Below are 20,270 nucleotides of genomic sequence, written 5' to 3' on the forward strand. Positions count from 1 at the left end.
CATATGTTTTTACTCAAATGGGTTTTCCAGTAGATGGGAGTACATACTTAAAGAGATAATAAAAATTGTTTTGGAGATATTGACTGGCAACTTTATTTTTTCCGCTTTTAGTATAAAATACCCTAATTACGCCAAATATGGATGCTGCAAATATTCCAAGTGTGTGCTTAAATACTCAAGTTGATTTTATTAACTGGTACAAATGACTTCACCATCCCTATTGGCACCTTACTTCCTGGTTATTAACTAGATCTGGCAATTCTTTAACCCTACCACATTCCTATTATTGGCCAGTGACTCTCCATCAGATCTAGTGTCACTCAGGCCAATCCAATAATCTGTCTGGCTTGTGGACTTGAGCCATTACTTTTTAAAACTCATGTTTACCGCCCCATCCTTTGATGATAAATCACATGACCAAACTGTGGGATTCTCTTTGAACATAACCATGGAAAGCTCCAGCAATAGCTTTCCAGGGTTCAGTTCAGTCACTCAGTCATGTCTGACTCTCTGTGACCCCATAGACTGCAGCACACCAGGCTTCCCTGTCCATCACCAACTCCTGGAGTCCATCTAAACCCATGTCCACTGAGTCGGTGATGCCATCCAACGACCTCACCCTCTGTTGTCCCCTTCTCCTCCCGCCTTCAATCTTTCCCAGCATCAGGGTCTTTTCAAATGAGTCTGCTCTTCACATCAGGTGGCCAAAGTATTGGAGTTTCAGCTTCAGCATCAGTCCTTCCACTGAATATTCAGGACTGATTTCCTTTAGGATGGGCTGGTTAGATCTCCTTGAAGTCCAAGGGACACTCAAGAATCTTCTCCAACACCACATTTCAAAAGCATCAATTCTTCGGTGCTCAGCTTTCTTTATAGTCCAACTCTCACCAACCATACATGACTACTGGAAAAACCATAGCCTTGACTAGACGGACTTTTGTTGGCAAAGTAATGCCTCTGCTTTTTAATATGTTGTCTAGGTTGGTTATAGCATTTCTTCCAAGGAGTAAGTGTCTTTTAATTTCATGGCTGCAGTCACCATCTGCAGTGATTTTGTGGCCCAAAAAAATAAGGTCTGCCAGTTTCCTCATCTATTTGCCATGAAGTGATAGGACCAGGTGCCATGATCTTAGGTTTCTGAATGTTGAGTTTTAAGCCAACTTTTTCACTCTCCTCTTTCACTTTCATCAAGAGGCTCTTTCGTTCTTTACTTTCTGCCATAAGGGTGGTGTCAGCTGTATATCTGAGGTTATTGATCTCTTTCCCGGAAATCTTGATTCCAGATTGTGCTTCATTTTTTACCATTAGTATACATATTACCCCCTGAAAATACTAATTCTTCTAGCAAGGTTGAATTTGTGCTCAAATTACTTTCAATTGGTTACCCTAAGAAAAATCTATCTCCTTCCCTGTATCATTAGAATTCTTTGGTTGCATGTAATGAAAACAGTACAAAAAATTTTTTGGGCTGTGCCAGGTCCCAGCTTCAGCATGTAGGCTTTTAGTTGTGGCATGCAAACTCTTACTTGTAGCATGTAGGATCTAGTTCTCTGACCAGGGATGGAACCTAGGCCCCCTGTGTTGGGGGTGTGGAGTCTTAGCCACTGGATGACCAGGCAAATCCAAAGAAAAGAATATTTTTGTTATGAGCTAACGGGGAAAAAAATGAGATAAAAGGATTTTGTGTTTTAATTTATCTGGGCTGCAATGGGTCTTCATTGCAGTATGCAGGCTTGGTAATTATGGCAGTCGGGCCTAGTCTTGGCATGTGGGATCTTATGTTTCCTGACCAGGGATCAAACCCAGGTCCCCTGCACTGGGAGTCTTATCCACTGGATCACCAGGGAAGTCCCAAGATAAAAGCTTTTTTTTTCCTTCTTTAATATGAAATTCCTTAGCCAATAAAATGTGGAAATAATCCTGTCTGTATTGAGAAATCTCTCTCACACACACATATGCGCACACACAGTGATCCAACCAAAAGATCATGTGAAAGGAGCTTAAATAATAAAACTGAAAGGAAATCAAGAAAAATTCAGATTCAGCAGGTCTTGAATAAGATTTCAGTAACCAAAATTTATAGAATTCAAGGACAGTATTTATTAAATACTCAACTATATGCTAAGAATTATACATGTATTATAGTTTAGCTACTACTTAGACATTAATCTAGTAAAGCAAGTACAATTATTTCCATTTTTCTTATAAACACTCCTTTATGGCTTGCAGGTGACTTATCAAAGGCCATGTAAATAGTAAGTAATGAAATCAGAATTTGTATCAAACACAAAGGCCATTCTTTACCGAAAGTATGACAGCTGCCTCTGTATATACACGTATGTTATCAGATCTCCTACAGTTCAAATAAACTAGGTCAGACATGGTCTCCAGCCACAAGATTAAAACGTAGTGAGCAGTGCTATCACAGGTGTGTGCCAGAGCCTTGTCAGAGTGACAGGAAAAAGGCTGCACTTCTTCAGAGACAAAAACATGGCAACAATTATTCAGCACGGACAGATATACTGAGATGAAAGGGGTAGGAGAAATTCCACATAATCCATGTTTTAGTGTCTATCTTTCTGCCAAAAGTAATAACCATATCAGAATATATTATACAGAGATCAGTCTGTCAAGAACCAAGGAGTTTCAGCTTGCAAAAAGTGAAGAACAAGAAACAAGGAATGACCCATGGGGAACAAGCCTAGAAATACGTACTCAAGTGAATTCACACAAAATGTAGTGAGCAGGGATAACTGAAGAATGAATCACACCCCATGCTGTTTCATTCCCAGTTCTGGTGTTTTTATTTTAGAAAGAAAGCACATTGAACTAAACACTGGAGAGCTACTGTTGCCTTGTTTTGTGTTACTTCTATCCTCCATTTGAAAAAGTATCCAGTCAAGATCAATCTTCATCCATTCTGTGAGATGAAAAGAACCTAGAGGGCAAAAACACATACAACTCACTCAAACCACAGATTTAAACACTATCTATAAATAGGATGAGAAAAAATAAAAAGAAGATACACAGAGTAGCTAATATAACAATAAAAAATAGTAAACTGTCTAGACTGCTGCCAAAAACCATAACCATATCTTTCTGTAATCACCACACGTTACCTTGGTGGTCTCAACTGACAAAAGGTCTAAGGTATATCATCCTTACTTCTCAAATTTACTTGACTCTTTTTCAGGAGAAACTATTCTTATTTCCTGGAATTTTCTCTCTGGATTCAACAGTGCATTTATAGGTCCATTATTTTATCTATTTTTTTCAAGATGTTGCCAACACCACAGCCAAAATTTTGTTGTTGTCCCTGGAGTTTTGTGACTCATTTCAGTTAGACATCAAGTAAGCATATTTTTCTAGTGATCGATTTAAACTGTACTATAGAGATATGGGCTTCCCTGGTGGCTCAGAAGATAGAGCGTCTGCCTGCAGTTCGGGAGACCTAGGTTCGATCCCTGGGTCAGGAAGATCCCCTGGAGAAGGAAATGGCAACACACTCTAGTACTCTTGCCTGGAAAATTCCATGGACAAAGGAGCCTGGTAGGCTACAGTCCATGAGATTTTAAAGAGTTGGACACGACTGAGCAACTTCACTTTATAAAGACATGTGCTATCTTACAAAAAATCAACCTAATTTTAGACACTGAATTTTATATTAATTAAAAAATAAGTTATACAATAAATGTCAGTAATATTACTCCCTAACAATCTTATCATATAGACAAGTGTTTTATTTTAGTCAGCACCAAGAAGAGAAAAAATATCACAGAAAGTTACTCTAACAAAATGCCTGAACAAACAAAATTTAATTTAAAAGGTTCTTCCTCTAGTGCTCCAGACTACATTTTCAGTAAGTTATTCAATGAGCAATAATTTTGGCTCTGATTAAGATCCAAGCTGTTCATTTTCTTTCAGCTCTGACATCTCCGTATACTAACCAAAATATGACAGAACTCTTTTTAAAAATTCAGAAATTGTAATCTTATTAACTGAAGCCATGTATTCTTATGTTCTATTCTAATATATGTAAAGCTGTGTTTACCATTAATCAATTTTTAATAGGTGACTTTTTATACCATTTAAAAAAAGAAAATTCACCATGTATTTAAACGATTATATCAGTTATTTCGGCTTCATGTTACTGTAAATCCTTTCTCCCAAGTATACATAATCAGTCTACTTAACTATCTACTTCTCCCATTGCTAGCCTAGAAATCTGTCAGAAAAAGAAATTCAGAGTATAATGTTCTATATTTGTTGCAGATTGTTTTATTTCCCAGAAGAGAAACAAAGGTAGGCCAGAGGGGAGATGAAGTAAAATCCACAGGGACTGAGTGAGAAAGAGAAGCATGGAGAGACAGAGGTAAGAGAAATACGAAGCCAGGAAAGTGGAAGAACCACCAGAGAAAGAGGAGAGGGAAGGCAGAGCCAAATAAGCAAGAGAGAAGGCGGATGTATGTGCAGAGGGGCTGATGGGCAGATAGTGATGAAGAAATAGGGCTAGAAAGGAAAGAGACAGCAGGATCATTTTCAGCCCCAAACTTTGTCAAATTACATACTTCTGTAGTTACCCCCCTAATAATGGGAGGTTATATTTACTATGAGATAGCATAAATTTTTACCATCATTAAAGTCCCCATATAGAATATGTTAGTAACTTGATGGGGGAAATCTTTTCACAGTAAGTATCAGATCACCATGCTGTACACTTTCTTAAAATTTTATCTGTCACTTATACCTCAATACAGTTGAGATTAAAAAAAATTTACACGTATCAAGATACTGGAAATCTCTAATTTTACATATTGCTATTTTTCTCCCCTAATTTAAAGAATGATAGTACTCTACTTAGGACAAATTCATTCCACATCAAAAATTTATAGCCATTCATGGTTACACACTACAGTAAATTATGTAACACTGGTACCGGACTGAAAACACGTTCTTGAAATTAACTTACCATTTTAGAGTCAAGATCAGCAATTGCAGTCCTGTTTCCATTTCTGCCCTGTTGCTGGACATGGTATGTCACGTTCTCTCTCTTCTCCTATGCAGACTGCTAGTAGCCATCAATCTGAAGAATTCTTTCTTCTGCTGCCACCTACCAGTTTATTTCTCTGCTGCAGCAGAAGAGTATATAGAAAAGGTTCTCGCTTACTAGTCACATTAAATAGAAAGCTTCCTTTGTTTAATATTTCATATTTTCACATGTGCATGAACTTCCTGTTTCCCTGAAACCTCCCCGCCAAAAGTTAAAACAACAAAAATCCCAATCACAGAAAATCAAAACAGGTATGATCAATGTTCATGCTAAGCTGGGGGAGGGGGAGGGGGAGAAATTCAGACACTCAGCAGTTGCCATCTCAAGGAGCCATTTCTTGTCTGTTAACACTTTTCTTCTTCACCTGTCCCTACAAATAATAAATGCATAACTTAACATTTTAACTAGGTAGTCTACAACTCCTGCAAATTTTAAGTTCAGAGACTACCAAAAGACTCGTGGAAGATGCAGCAATAAAGGAGTATTTTAAAGTAATTCTAGAAACTAAGGGTGTTAGGTGCTTTACCTGCTTGAGTTTTCAATGTTCTGGACTGCTTATTGCCCAATGGCTCTGAATACATTAAAACACGAACACATACGCCACCTACATTTAAAATAGGGTAGCATTTGTATGCCCATATAAGCAATGGGTGTATTTTTCTTTTTGCAAAAGAGTAATTTCATTAGGTCCTTTTAAAAGGACTGACCACCAAAAAAAAAAAAAAGGCACATTTTCTCATACTCTAAACATACATAGAAGATTTAGGGCAAAAAAAGGGAGACACGGTGACAAATGTAATAACTGTTGTAGAACTGGAAATTAATACCACAAAAATGCTTTTTCTCTTTTTTTAGTATCCTGAGATTCACTTGTATTCAGACTCCCCTTATTACTGAGGTCTAGGTTTCATTTATTCTTTATTAGCTACTAAAGAACAATATGCAAGAATGAGCTAGTGATAATAATGAACTAGTAAAAATGACATGTTTTTGTTCCACCCACCCACTACCTTTACTCCCAAGTAAAATCTTTTTTGGTTAACTTAAAAAAAATAAAGCAAACACTGACATAAGCACTAAAGAAAGGCTGGTCAACAGTGGCACTGCAGTGACATTGTTTCTTCTTTTTCATTCCTTCCCCCATCTCAAGCCCCACCCTTTGACCTCTGTATATGGGATGAGCCTGAGCAGGAGAGTTGCTGATGTCAGGACTGCGCCGTTCCCACGGATGCTTCTAGAGGCCTGCTGTGCTTCTGGGAACTGGGGCACAGGGATGGCTGTCTGACTGAAACCTAAAACAACAACAATTCACCCCACCCCTCATGTGCCCGAACCCCACAACAGCAGCCAGATAATACGCTATATAAGGACCATCTAATATAGTTTGAATATGGTGAAATCTGAAAGTAATCATTCTTAACATGTAAGTAATCTTCAGGGAGGGGGAAGTGGGGGAGGCAGCGGAATGGAGGTTCACAAATCCTCCACGTTCCAAGTAATCACGTAGTGCATACACCCTAACGCTGGCCATTCTTATCTGCAACAGAACAAGGTCCATTCAAGCCTATTTAGTATACATCATAAATTACTGCAGGAGTGCAGTGGGATTCCTCGGTTAGTAAATTTCAGTTCAAGAGATAAATATTTTAAATCTTAAGATGCTACGGGAATGATTATCCCTACCGCACAGGAGTGAACTGAAGCACAAAACAAGTTAGTAACTTCTTATATGCCTTTAGCAGTAGAAACCACATTACAAGCCAGGATTCCCTATTCACTAACCTGGAGGGTTATCAGATTTACAGCCTGCTTGAATAGGACATCCAAAGAGAAGTTTTGAAAGGTCCTGACTTCTGCCACTAAAATCCTACCTATTAGAAAGAGGATTATCTCCCAAAACTCCTATTACACCTAAAACTTCAGGAAGGACAGGAAAAAGGAAAAGGGTAGGTGGACTGGGATAGACAGAGGAGGGGATAGTATATTAACTAATGGGAAGGCTGTTAAAATGGCTAAGTTATATCCCTATTTCTGCCACTAACTTTGCTTCATGGAATTAATAAATTGCTTCAAGATCTTGTGCTTCAAAAGTGCCCTCCAATCTATTCAACCTATAACTGTTTGAATGTTTAAACTATTACTTTATGACGTCTGCTGACATCTACCTCTTTGTGAGAACTAGTGTTTCAGAAACACTAAAGTCATTTGTTCTGAAATCATGCTGCTCCTGAAATAAATACTCTCTGTTATCTTGGTTTCATTACCTTTCACTTTTATAATGATGTCAGAGAAAGAGAAGCACTACTACGGTCAACCGAAGGCTATGATGAGTTTTTACCATATATATAACCTAGAACCTAATTTTACCTTTTCAAAACTCTAGTTTTCCATACCTGTCAACTCCTAATTGATGTCTTTATACTGTGAGCTCACTGTGTATTCGGAACACCAACCTCTGAAAAAGCTTAAGCCAGAGTAGCACAATGGAAGAAACATACAAACCCAAAACAAAAACAAAGCCAAAAAAGTCACACTCTGAAATAATCATAGACATATATGCAAGAAATGGAAAGATCTAAATGGCTAAAGCAAATCCCCCAAGAAAGTTCTGAGTTCATCCCAACTGATTCAAACTTTACCCCCAAAGGTTTTTCTATAACCAAATTATTTGCTAGACGAATTTACACATTGTTTTTTGAAACAAAAGTAATTACAAACCCATGGGTGCTTCAAAGTACATAAAGAAAGGAACTTTTAAAAAGAAAGTAAGGTTAGCCTTGTGATGGAAAAAAAAAGGAGAATCAAATTACCTGCCAGCAGGCTGGGGTTGTGCCTGAATCCAAACCGCTGCATTTACCATTCACTCTACAGCTGCATTATTGGGGGAAGGGGAGTTTAGAAGGGCACTGACCCCGAAAGTTCTCAATACTTCTCACTCATCATCAGGAAGGGGGAAGAAGGAAAGTTTTTTCTCTGGGTATTTTTTTGTTTGTTTGTTTTTGTTTTTTTGGCTCCTGAAAAGGCTGGCAAAGAACAGTAATAGTGCAAGCAGTTAGAATATTTCTTTAAAAACAATTTTTAAAATGCAAAACATTATGGAATTTAAAACACCACATTTTCGTTAATGTAGAAAGAGCTGTCACTAGAGTTAGGCAGCCACCCCAAAACAGCATGGCAAAAGGGCAATTGGTATAAAGGAAATAAAATACCACACAAAAATCCAAAACAAAACTAAAAACATTTCAAATTAAACCTGGAAGACTAGGAGATTCCAACAGCAGATTTCTGTCCACTACTGAAACATTCCAAAATCCAAGCTTCAAAGGCGCCTAAATGTATCTTAAATGAAATTGTTTTTGTTTTGTTTTTTAAGAAAAAAAAAAAAAAAAGAAAGAAAGAAAGCAGTACCTGGTTATAAATCCTGCAATATATTACATTAAAAAATATCCTAGTACAACAAAAACAAATTTTAAAAGAAATTAAACAAACAAACAAACAAATAAAAACAGTAGCAGCAGAGGTTACCTGTCTGAGCACCTACATTTTCTTAGGAGGGGATCGTGTCTCACCAGCCATATAGCCCATAAACCTTCTCAAAAAGAGTGAGTGAGCCAGGAGAAAAATGTAACACAAGATTGGATTTCACAACGTCTCTAAGCGCCCCAGACCCCAAACTGGGGATTCATTGAAGGAAGATAATTTCTTTTTCCTTGTTTTCTTCTTGAGAAAAAGAAGAGATGATCATGAAAGTCAATGACTTCTTTCAATGTCTTCAATACCTTCTCAAAAGTCTGATAAAGTGGTTGATGAAAACAAGTCTCTCAATGGATTTTTTCCTAAATATTCCAGGATGTTTTCTTATTTGATAGCATATACAGAAATATTTCAAAGTTCAGTGGAGTTAGAGCCAGCAGAAATGACCAATCAAAAGAAAATAACTATTAAAACTTTTAAATGGAATAGTTCATATCTGTATGTTTGTGTATATATATATAGTCCGCTTTTCATCATGGGTGACATAAAAGCAATATCAGAAAGAATTATGTTTAAATACAATTCAGAATACAATTTTAACAATATATAATAGTTTTACAATAATTCAGATTTTTGCAATGATAACAACTATACATATTTGGTTAATACACATTTTTAACTCTCATAATAGCAATAAAGATTTTAAGAAATTTACTAAACAATATGAAAATATACTTAACTTTCACTTAAATATCTGGGCTGGTTTATTTGGGTTCTTCCAGTATGGTTTGTTCATAGTCTTTACTTTTTTGAGAGAATTCAAAAGGGTATTTGTGTTCTTTAACTCTAAGATGACCATCCTTGCCCTTCTCATTCTAACATATGAGTGTATGATCTAGAAGTAGGTTGGTAAGGCTATGCTTTAAGAGTGTGAATGCACAAAAGATGGATAGTGAGCAAAAGTAACAGTGAAATAATCTCAGATACTTTTTCTAATGTAGTTGGTCAATTTGATAATTTTTTACAAGGCTACACCTATATCCTTCCTGGTGCCTTATCCCATCCAACAGAAACCTTGAGTTTTTCATCAAATAGAGAGGCTGTTCTACTTGTATTTTAAAATTCACTGACCTATATGCATGTGGTATGTAACTATTCCAAGTGTATGTGTCATAATCTATGCGGCAACCAGATGGTCTCTATATACATATGAATGATGATTTAATTAAAGTTCTCCCTTTTCAGTTCTCTATCCCAAATAGTGTGCATCTTCCAAAGTACGGTCATTCAGTAAAGCAAGTACCAAGTGAGCCAGAGGTACTTATATCTGCCACAGTATGTCCCACGATAACCTTGTACAAGTCAAATTTTTTTAGATGAGATTAGAATATCCTAAAGTAAACCAGAAACTCCTCTTATACACCTTTTTCTAAGGTGAAATGAGACACTGCACAGATTAGAGGTACTATTCTATTTGTCAACAATCAACCTTTCACTCCATTTTAATATTATTTAATTCTATGGAAAAGAAAACAAATTTTATTACATTCCTTTTTTTTTTAAATGGGGAAAAAACTGTACAAGTAAGCATGATCAAACCTCTGTTAGAACTGGTTAATACTGATCTTATTGCCTCGAAGTCTCTCTAGTAAGTGTCCAAGAAATTATGTTTAAGGTCCATCTGAAGGAAAAAAAGCACTGGAGAGGCAAGAAAGGACTTGGGTAAAAAGCTTCAGAGGATTGTAGGGAGATGGAACTTGCTGCTTAAAAAAATTACGTTGAACTCTGGATCATCTCTACTTCTTAACACACCTTCCAAACCATTCGCTGGAATAGTTTCCCATGCTTAAAGGCTCATATTATATGCAGTTTGGGGGCTTTTATGAATTCAGAAATAAAGAAATATAAAGAGAATATTGAAGGCTTCAGAGTAGGGCTATAAGAGACTGCTAAGTCCCCAAACAAAAAATGTTCTACCCCACCGCAAAATCTATGTGTAATAGGAAAAAATGCACAGCAAGAAGCAGAGGGAAAGCATGTAGCCTTGAATAAATCATACACTGGACAGTCTAGAATCAAAGAAAAAAAGCAAACAACACACATATACACAAAAGCCTAAAAAGCATCTATTCTCCTCATATCTTCAGGTGAGTACCTCTACCCAGCAGAGTACAATTATGAAAACAACTTGACTTTTTTTTTTTTTAAGTAAAAAACTGTGTTTCCCATCATGCTCCATTTTCTAGTTTCTATCCTTTTTGATGGTTGGTGTAAACAAAAAGCAAACACATAAACATGCATGCGTGTGCAAGCACATGCACACACATGCACACACACACAACACCCTCTTAAAATGTGAAAAATGCAAATAAATAATGATGGAATCACTTCAATTTTATACTCAGGAACTTATAGGCCCTTGATTTGCCCCCCCCCAAAATATTTTACCTTGTCCTTATTCTTTAAATGCCCAACCACCAAAAGAAAAAAGGAAAAAATAAAAGGCTTAAATGCACATGTTTCAAGTCAGTGTCTTGTTAACAAAAAAGGTAGCATTTTCTTCACTTTGGCCATTGTTAAAGATGCAGGCATAGATCAGGGAATGTTAAGACTAGCATGTATTAAAAAAAATGCAACATTAACAGAGCATATGTCTTTCAAAAAAGGCTAAAACACTAACAAATACAAGTCAATGCACATATTTTTAACTAGTGCAATTTTATCTACAATGGAGTAAATGTTATTTTGTGTGCCAGACATTGCAATACTGTTCATTTCCCTTTTATCATGCAAACATGCCAATTTTGTCATTAAAGGAAATTTATATTGGGACACACTCACATTGCCCTCCCACCCATATCAAGGGTTGAAAAAAGTCGCTAAGAGAGTCCCTTAGAATTTCGTAAATATGAAGATAAAGCTGCTAGTTAATAGCGTATAGGCTGAATTTTCAGATTTTTAAAAAAGAAAAAATTATAATTTAGGTGGATATTTACCTCATCCATTAAAACACAATATGAAATCACACTCCTGTGAAATTTGTACCAACTGTACAAAAACAAAAAGGGCCATGAAAAAAATTATGATCTTCATGGCCTGAGAGCCTACACATTTCTGAGTAACTTAAAAGAGTAACTACAAGAGCCTGACATTTTTCTGTGTCTCACCTCTTCTGCCTCTCTATCTGTAGCATTTGTAAATAAAAGTAACATCTTAATAGCAGAGATCATGTCTATCTCCCACTTTTTCCCTCCTAACTACTCCTACTCATCTTCCTGAGCATTTTTCATGAACAGCATTGCAAGTTGGTTTAAAAAAGAAAGAAAAAAGAAAGAAAAAAAGGAAAGAAGAAAAAGAAAGTTTTACAAGGGTTTTGTTGGTTAATTATTTACCGGTGGAATCACTCCACCAGGAGTTTGATTTCATTGGCTAGCAGTTGGTTCATGTTGAATAGGCCCCCTGGGAGCTTGGTGAGCAGCTCTCGCTCGGTGGTTTCAGGGTCGCTGTCAACAGAGCTGGAACTTGCGCTCATGTTGTCGACAGCAGTGTTGGCTGGGGGACCCAGCTCCGGCTCACTAGTCTCACTGGCCGTGGACACCACGGAGAGCAGGGACATACGCCGGGTGAGCCGGCCAGAGGGCAGAAGGGAGGCGGCATAGTCCGCAATGATACCAGCTACATCTAGATTACAAGCCTTATCAAAGGCGATGAAACCTACATTTGCATTGGCCTCGCAGACACAGAAGGAGCCGTCGTCTTTCATCAACAGGTCAATGCCACACACATCCATTCCTAGGATATTAGACACCTGGATAGCTAGCTGCTTCCCTTGTTCACTCAATGAGCACATCATCCCGACACCACCTGACAAAAGAGAAAAAAAGAAATGATAAATTTTTGGAGTAAAACTAAAGCAGACCTTAAAAATAACCCCGCTAAGGTTAACCATCTCTTCAAAATCTTCTAAATCAATAGCAAAAACAAAAGTGCTATGCTAATGTAAAACTGGGACTCTGAAGTCTAGGACTCCTTCATTGGGGAATCCCCTTTGAAGCCAGTCTCTTAACAAATTGATGAGTGAGTACTTTTTCAATGTTATATTTTCTGAAGACAATGAACTTTGACTAAAGCCTATCTTACTTGCAATAACCTGGAACTTTTACAAAAATACAGTTAACTATTTAATATTGTTATTGGTTTCTATCAGTTCCAGGTTTTAATTTGTAAAAGTAATAGAGATGTGTAACAGAGACTCAGAGAAGGCAATGGCAACCCACTCCAGTACTCTTGCCTGGAAAATCCCATGGACAGAGGAGCCTGGTAGGCTGTGGTCCGTGGGGTCGCTGAGAGTCGGACACAATTGAGCAACTTCACTTTCACGCACTGGAGAAGGAAATGGCAACAACCCACTCCAGTGTTCTTGCCGGGAGAATCCCATGGACCGGGGAGTCTGGTGGGCTGCTGTTTCTAGGGTCGCACAGAGTCAGACACAACTGAAGCGATGCAGCAGCAGCAGCAACAGGGAACAGAATCTAGGAACATGGTTCTCTTGCTCAACAGCCCCTATTCTATGTGTCATCCCTAAGCTGAAAGGATCCTGGGGCTTAAGGCAGTTGGCTGAGTAGAGGGGAACTCTTTGCTGGTATCTGAGAGAAAAGAATTAGAACTAGATTTTCTAATTTGGTGACCAGCTTCAGGAAGCTTTAGATAAGGATCAGAAAGCAAAAGAACTCTGACAAAACCTTGGCTTTAAGAGCTCAACAGAAGGAAAGTTGACCTCACTACTATGTGAGTATTGCCTGACCCCGAAAAGACCAAAAGAGAAATGCACACATGAGTAGGATTCAGGTACCCCTCCCCACCTGCCCACCACTATCACCATCACCACCACCACCACCAGTGAGGCTGGAAGAGTAAGGGAGAGAAGCCCAGGAAATAAGAGGGCTTCATGTAACTGCCTCAGTAAGGGAATGACACACTAGTCAACGAATTAAAGACTGCTTCTCGGCACCCACAGTACTGATGGATCTTTAATGCTCCAAAACCATTTGCAATGCTCCAAATAACCTGAGCAGAGCTCTGATGTGATGGGATAGTAACAAGAACAAAAACAACAAGCCACCTACAACCTGAATAAAAGAAAAGCATTAAGTTCAAGTTTAGCACAAAAAAAAACTCTGAACTAAAACAAAAATGACTACCCAAGTTAAAAACTTCCGTAGCAGAAATGAAGGAGAGTTGCTTTTGTGAGTATAACTTATAACTTGGAAAATCTAGCTTAAGAAATATTTTGAAGCACATACAAAAACACTGAGGTGAAGCCACAAATAAAAAATTTGCTAACTGAATCAGAAAAACTCCTCCCCAAGAAGGAAAGAAGAGTTTTCCTGAGGCTTAAAACAAGTAGGTCTGATAGAAACAGCTTACTAAAATCCAGGTTGGACAGACTGAGAAGAGACACATATCTAAAAATATCCTGACAAAATATTGAGCTTTTCAAGTAAAACAACCAAAAATAAGAGAACAAAACAAAAAAACTTACAAAGAATATATATTACCTACCCCCCCCCCACTTCACCCCCACTGCCCAATCAGAGTAGATTTGGACATTCAATTGTAAAAGTGTAAACTATAAAGCGGGTTTCCCAGGTGCCACTAGTGGTAAAGAATCCACCTGTTAATGCAGGAGACACAAGAGACACAGGTTTGATCCCTTGGTCGGGAAGATCACTCACAGTAGGAAACGGCACCCTACTCCAGTATTCTTCTCTAGAAAATTCCATGAACAGAAAAGCCTGGCAAGCTACAGTCCATAAGTCCACAAACAGTCGGACATGATTAAGCATGCACACATCAACTATAAACCAGCAGAACTGAAGCAAGACTTTTACAATTTCAGAATTCTATCTCAGCCAATACATCATCCTGAAAACTCAAGATATGGGAAGGAGCAGCTGGGGAATAAAGAGTGATGAGTAATAATTCTTGCAATATGGGTATGTGTGTGTGCATTTCCAGTTGCTTTAGTCATGTCCGACTCTTTGGGACCCCATGGACTGTAGCCCACCAGGCTCCTCTGTCCATGGGATTCTCCAGGAAAGAACACTGGAGTAGGTTGCCATGCCCTCTGCCAGGGGATCTTCCCAACCCAAGGATTGAACCTGTGTCTCCTACATCCCCTGCATTGCAGGTGGATTCTTTATCACAGAGCCACTGGGGAAGCCCCAATATGGGTATAATTAACTGTAAATAGATAAAGACAGCCTGGGAACGGATAAAGTAAGTCCTTGATTCTTAAAGCAGAAGAGATAACTCAATAAAAGAAATTCTAATCCATACTTGAACTAAAACTATTAAATGGTTTTACCAGAACAATGGAATATAAACCCAGGAAAGCAGAAATTTTTGTCTGTTTTGTACAATGTTATATACAAAATACTGTTAAAACAGTACTTGATGCTGAAAAATATTTGTTCAGTGAATAAATGAATCAAGAGGAGGAGAGCAGAAGTAAAGTAAGACTATTCTAATCCTCTCACTGGGGGAGAGAGGGAATAAGAGGTGGTACATTTTCAGAGTAGAGATTTCAAGGAGTCTGGACGTGAAGTCTTATACTAGTGAAGGGATCAAGGATGACTCCAAGGATTTAGTCTAAACTAGAAAGATACAGCTGCCAATAAACAATAAGGAGATAACAGTGTGTGGGACATACTGGAAGAGGTAGCTAGATGGGGAGTTCAGGTTTGGACATGTTGAGACTAAAATCTCTAACAGTTATCTATATGGCGCTATTGACAAGCAGTGACATATGTGTGCCCAAGTTCAAGAAGAATGCCTAAACTGGAGAGATAAATTTAAAAACAGTAACAAATAAATGGCATTTAAAGCCACAAGCTAAGTAAGATTACTAAGAAAGTAAAATAAACACAGAAGAGGAAAACACCGAGACTATTCTCTGAGGCACTTAAAAGATCTCAGAAAATATACATTTAAACAAATGAAAATCAGCAATATTATCTGGACCAACAAGTTAAATAGGTTAGGACTCAGCTTAAATGAACCTCAATTATACAGAAAATAATACTGGGCTGGCCAAAAAGGTTGTTCAGTAACATCTTACAGAAAAACCCAAATGAACTTTCTGGCCAATTCAATATAAAACCAAAGAGGGAAACTGGTAGACATTTCCTAAATGTGTGAATTGGGTTTCAAGTTGAGCCTGGGTGAAAGCAAATTTATACATACATAAATTATGTTTGTGTTAAGTCTATTAATGATATTTACATATGAAAGACATATTTTTCAACTTATTAGGTAAAAAGACCTGAGTTATACACAAATACTCATTGAATAAGCTTAAATAATACTACTTTATATCACAGAAAAACTCCTGCATTGCTTTTACCTAGTGAGCAGTTGCTTTGCATCCTCCCATCTGTAGAACAGCGTAACATGGTGCCAACCACACGGCCTCCCACGACAATGACACGTACATCCCTTCCATGAGACTCTTTAACATACTTCTGGAACAGGTATGGAGCTTCATGGCGAATAAGGTGACTTAGATCAGCCAAATGGTGCTTATCTCGAGCCAAGAAAACCGCTTTGCCTGTGACCAAAAGAAGAGCAAGAAATGAGTATGTCATCAGACTATGAGCAGTTGATATCTGCTACCTATATCTTATTCCGTTCCAATCTACTTTCTCAGAATCAGTTGTTTATGGTCACTCTCGCATTCCCCAATCTCTTAACAAAATTTATTGTGAGGCTGGGTTCTTGTGAATTGTATTTCTTCAGGTTAGCCAATAATACTAGCCTCACTTATCAGTAAAACATTTTTCTGAGTTAAAATATATGTTTTATATATTATGCAATATTAAGATACTATATTTGCATTTAGTAAGATAGCAGTATATTACTACTTTTGTGCCAATAGAAGTGTCTGTTTTTAAAACATAGTTATAAATACTCTGACAGTTTTCTCATTAAGAGGAAGGGGAATCTATGTCCCATTGCTTGAATCTAGGAGGGGATGTAACTGCTTCACCCAACAGAATACAGAGTAAGGACTTCTATCCGACTTCTGAGGCTAGGTTGTAAAAGGTCACACAGATTCTTTGTTCCCTGGAGCAGTCACTGTAGGAGCCCTGAGACTTCTTGGCTGACTGGAGAAGTCAGGTAGAAGTAGTGCATTAAAGTCCCAGCTGAACCCTCATCCAGTTATCTGTCAAGGCACTAAAGCTTGGAAGTACTTGGATTTATGAATCATTTTACACCTTAAAAAAAAAATCACTATTAATCCAAAGTTAAGATATTTTATATACTGTTTTCAAACAACATAAATTGGGATGAGGATGATGGTGTTAGTGATCTAGAATCCTTATACTGTTGAAAAGGAAGATAGATCATTAACTTGAGACTCAGTCTAAATTAAGTATGCACCTTAAAATGTCCAAGATAACCACTTAACAAACAGAAAAAACTTTGAGCAAAACTCACAAAAGCCTTCCACAAGTCTGAGGTACCACACACCTAGCAATTTCCCTACAATTCTTTAGAAGTTCTGAAGAATAGTTTCAATATTATGTATAATAGCAACAACCCATACACACCTCTATGACCACGTGTATTCTTCACTACCATTGGGAACTCCAGTACTTCTGCTTCATCAATCATTTTAGCAAAATTTTCATGACCACCTGGTTTGAGCAAAAAATAAAATTTAAGAATAGCAGCAGAGGTGTTTTATGATAAATTTTATCTAAAGTCAGCAAGACAAAGAAGGTAGAAGGTAAGAACTTAATGGCTCAATTTTGTCTTCAGTTAACTATCAGTTTAAAACAACTACTTCTTTTTAAATGGATAAAAACTATTAAACTATAAATATTCTAATATTGAAATCAAAGAAGTTAAAACAAAGTTTCCTAGTTTTATTAACATTTTTCATAATTTTTTATTTTTGGTTGCACTCCATTTTCATTGCTGTGTGTGGGCTTTCTCTAGTTGTAGCAAGCAAGGGGCACTCTTCATGTAGGACTTCTCATTTTTGTGGGTTCTCTTGTTGCAGAGTACAGGCTCTAGGCACATAGGTTTCAGCAGTTGCCACACAGGTTTAGCTACTCTGCAGCATGTAGAATCTTCCCAGACCAAGAGTTGAACCTGTCCCCTGCAATGGTAGGCAGATTCTCATCCACTGTACCACCAATGAAGTTCTATTTTTCATATTTCATCCTTCATTATTCCACCACACAAGTAATAGAAGCTCTAAGATCAACTTTAGTATACAGCATTCTATTTGGATTAAGAAAGAAGAGTGAGTCACTGGGGAAGACTCATCCAAAGTTGAAAAAATGCTAACATGCATGTGTGTGTGTGCTCTCACTCTTATCAAATACACAAATTAAATTTTCTTTTCTCTATTATAAAACAGAGTTCATTCTACCATGAGCTATTCAGGTAACCCACAGGTTATGTCTTGTTCTTTCTGTTTATACTTCCTAGAAACAAATAATAAAGAGCAAAAATGGATTGTAGTTGCAAAAAATCAGCATGGCTGACAGAATAATCAGACTAAGAAAAAGTTCATTAAACAACTGCAATTTCATAAATTTGTAGCTTAAGAGAAATTATGATTAGCCAGTCTCCACATTTTAAGCCAGATTTGGTTAATATAATTTGCTCCTTTCCATTCTCTTAAAATCAGTACTGTAGACTGATGAGGTAAGCTGTAACATTTCAAAAGAAGAAAGAATTGTGAGGAAGAAAGAACTATTCATATTGTCTCTTCTTGTGCAATTGCTAAAAAGAGCAATGGTATCTACATATGCCATACAAATTGGCGGAGTTCCCTTCTTTAAAATATTAAAAATAACAAGAGGACAAGAATTTCTTTTTAAAGCCTCTCCAACTTTTCAAGCATTCGGCTGGACATTTTAATGAAAAAACTATAGTGATTTATAGTAAGCCTGATTCTTTCCAAACTAGAAGAACTGGAAAGTCAGGAATATATTAAAACAACAATGTTTATAACAGTGCTACATCAAGTGTGGTCCAGGAACCCCTGCCTCTGTGACTTCTTTGCTGCTGATATGTGTCCAGAAAAATATAAGAAGAGTAAACACAAGAAAACAATTTGGCATTGTTCTGATATTTTTACAGTACTTTATGCATACTGTAAATTGGTTTTAGAGCACTATAGTATTGAAAGCCACAGTAAATTTTTTTAAAAATAAAAAAATGGTCCTCTCCCACAGATGACTTCAGAAGCAATGGTTTAAAGCATATCTAGTGTCATTTTCTTTCATTCAAAATATGAAAATATTTATGAAGCATTAACATGAAAATGTCAGAAACTATAGAACGATTATCAGATTATTTTACCTCAGGGCTTGTCAAACTGAGGACAGATTTGGCTCATAGCCTTTTTGTAATAAAGTTTTACTACAAAATAGCCACATTTACTATTTAAGCTTCGTCTACTGCAGCTTTCAGGCTTCCCTGATGGCTCAGTGGTAAAAGAACGCTCCTGCCAATGTAAGAGATATGGGTTCGATCCTTCGGTCAACAGATCCCCTGGAGAAGGAAATGGCAACCCACTCCAGTATTCTTGCCTGGGAAATCCCATGGACAGGAGGGGCCTGGCAGGCTATAGTCCACGGGGTCACAAAAAAGTCAGACACGACTTAGCAACTAAACAAAAAACAGCAGCAGCAGCTTTCACAATACAATAGCTTTACTGAGGGTCACAAAAGAGAACATATGGCCTGGAAAGCCAAAAATATTCACTATTTGACCCTTTACAGAAAGAGTTTGATAAGTCCATTCTACCTACACCAAAGAAGTGAAGTGAAGTCGCTCAGTCGTGTCCAACTTTGTGACCTCATGGACTGTAGCCTACCAGGCTCCTCCATCCATGGAATTTTCCAGGCAAGAGTACTAGAGTGGTTTGCCATTTCCTTCTCCATACCAAAGATAAGCCTCATAATTCTCCTGCCTAGTTTGTTAAAACTTAAAGTCACTTCTATAAGAAGTTCTTTCATGTTCACAAATTTCCTTGTATCATATAACCCTATCAGTTTAGTAGGGCTTTCAATATTATCAGTGCTCTAAAACTAAGGCAATAAAGTCTTATTAGTAAACTCACCATAAGAAAAAGTATCTGGCAGAGGAACACCATGACCTGCCAACTCTTGAAACGTCCAGAACTTATTAACACAGTTCAGGATGGCTTGAGGTCGGTTCATCAGCCTGCATCCCATCTTCTCTAGATGCCGCAAAACAGTGATGTCACTGTCACTCTGCACCCAAGGGGTTGGTACTCTCACTACCACCACCTGCGGGTAGGCAGTGATTAGTTCTCCACTGATACGCAGACCTGAAATACACAGGAATAAAACCAAAACCATCAAAGGAGAATATAGAATAAAACAGAGAAATAGATACAGACCAAAGTTCAGGTCTCAAAACTAAATGTACTATTCTGCTAACATTTTACAGAGACAGAGACACATTCCTCCTTAAATGATTTCCTTTTGTAAGAAAAAAACATTAATGAGAAGAATTTATGTACTGGGTAATAAATTCTGGTATATGCCAATACAATGAAATATTATGTATTCATTAAAAAGACTGTCATAAATCGCTATGTTTGAAGACAGAAACATGTCGAGATTTGCTTTCAAAAAGCAAATAACTTTGTGTTCACATATGCTTTTAGTACAAAAAAAGAATTTTTAAAACAGCAGTT

The 20,270-nt window shown here is 37.4% G+C and overlaps 1 protein-coding gene across 14 annotated transcripts in view; it reads right to left on the reverse strand.

Moving 5' to 3' along the window:
• Positions 1–2,076: 2,076 nt before the first annotated feature.
• The window catches only part of RIMKLB (ribosomal modification protein rimK like family member B), a 45,951-nt gene continuing 27,757 nt past the window's right edge, over positions 2,077–20,270 (reverse strand). For 6 of the 14 annotated variants that reach the window (XM_042247581.2, XM_060413445.1, XM_042247577.2 and 3 more), the window contains 5 exons: positions 19,668–19,898; positions 17,137–17,223; positions 15,930–16,133; positions 4,970–12,388; positions 2,077–2,938 (listed from right to left, as the gene is read on the reverse strand). In XM_042247581.2, the coding sequence (XP_042103515.1) occupies positions 11,925–12,388; positions 15,930–16,133; positions 17,137–17,223; positions 19,668–19,898 (986 nt within the window). In that variant the 3' untranslated portion in view covers positions 2,077–2,938; positions 4,970–11,924. The remainder of the gene's footprint in view (positions 2,939–4,969; positions 12,389–15,929; positions 16,134–17,136; positions 17,224–19,667; positions 19,899–20,270) is intronic. The other 8 variants (XM_060413450.1, XM_060413447.1, XM_027967899.3 and 5 more) reach the window with 3 other exon arrangements.

Source organism: Ovis aries, chromosome 3 (genome assembly GCF_016772045.2).
Source record: "Ovis aries strain OAR_USU_Benz2616 breed Rambouillet chromosome 3, ARS-UI_Ramb_v3.0, whole genome shotgun sequence".
Lineage (NCBI taxonomy): Eukaryota > Metazoa > Chordata > Mammalia > Artiodactyla > Bovidae > Ovis > Ovis aries.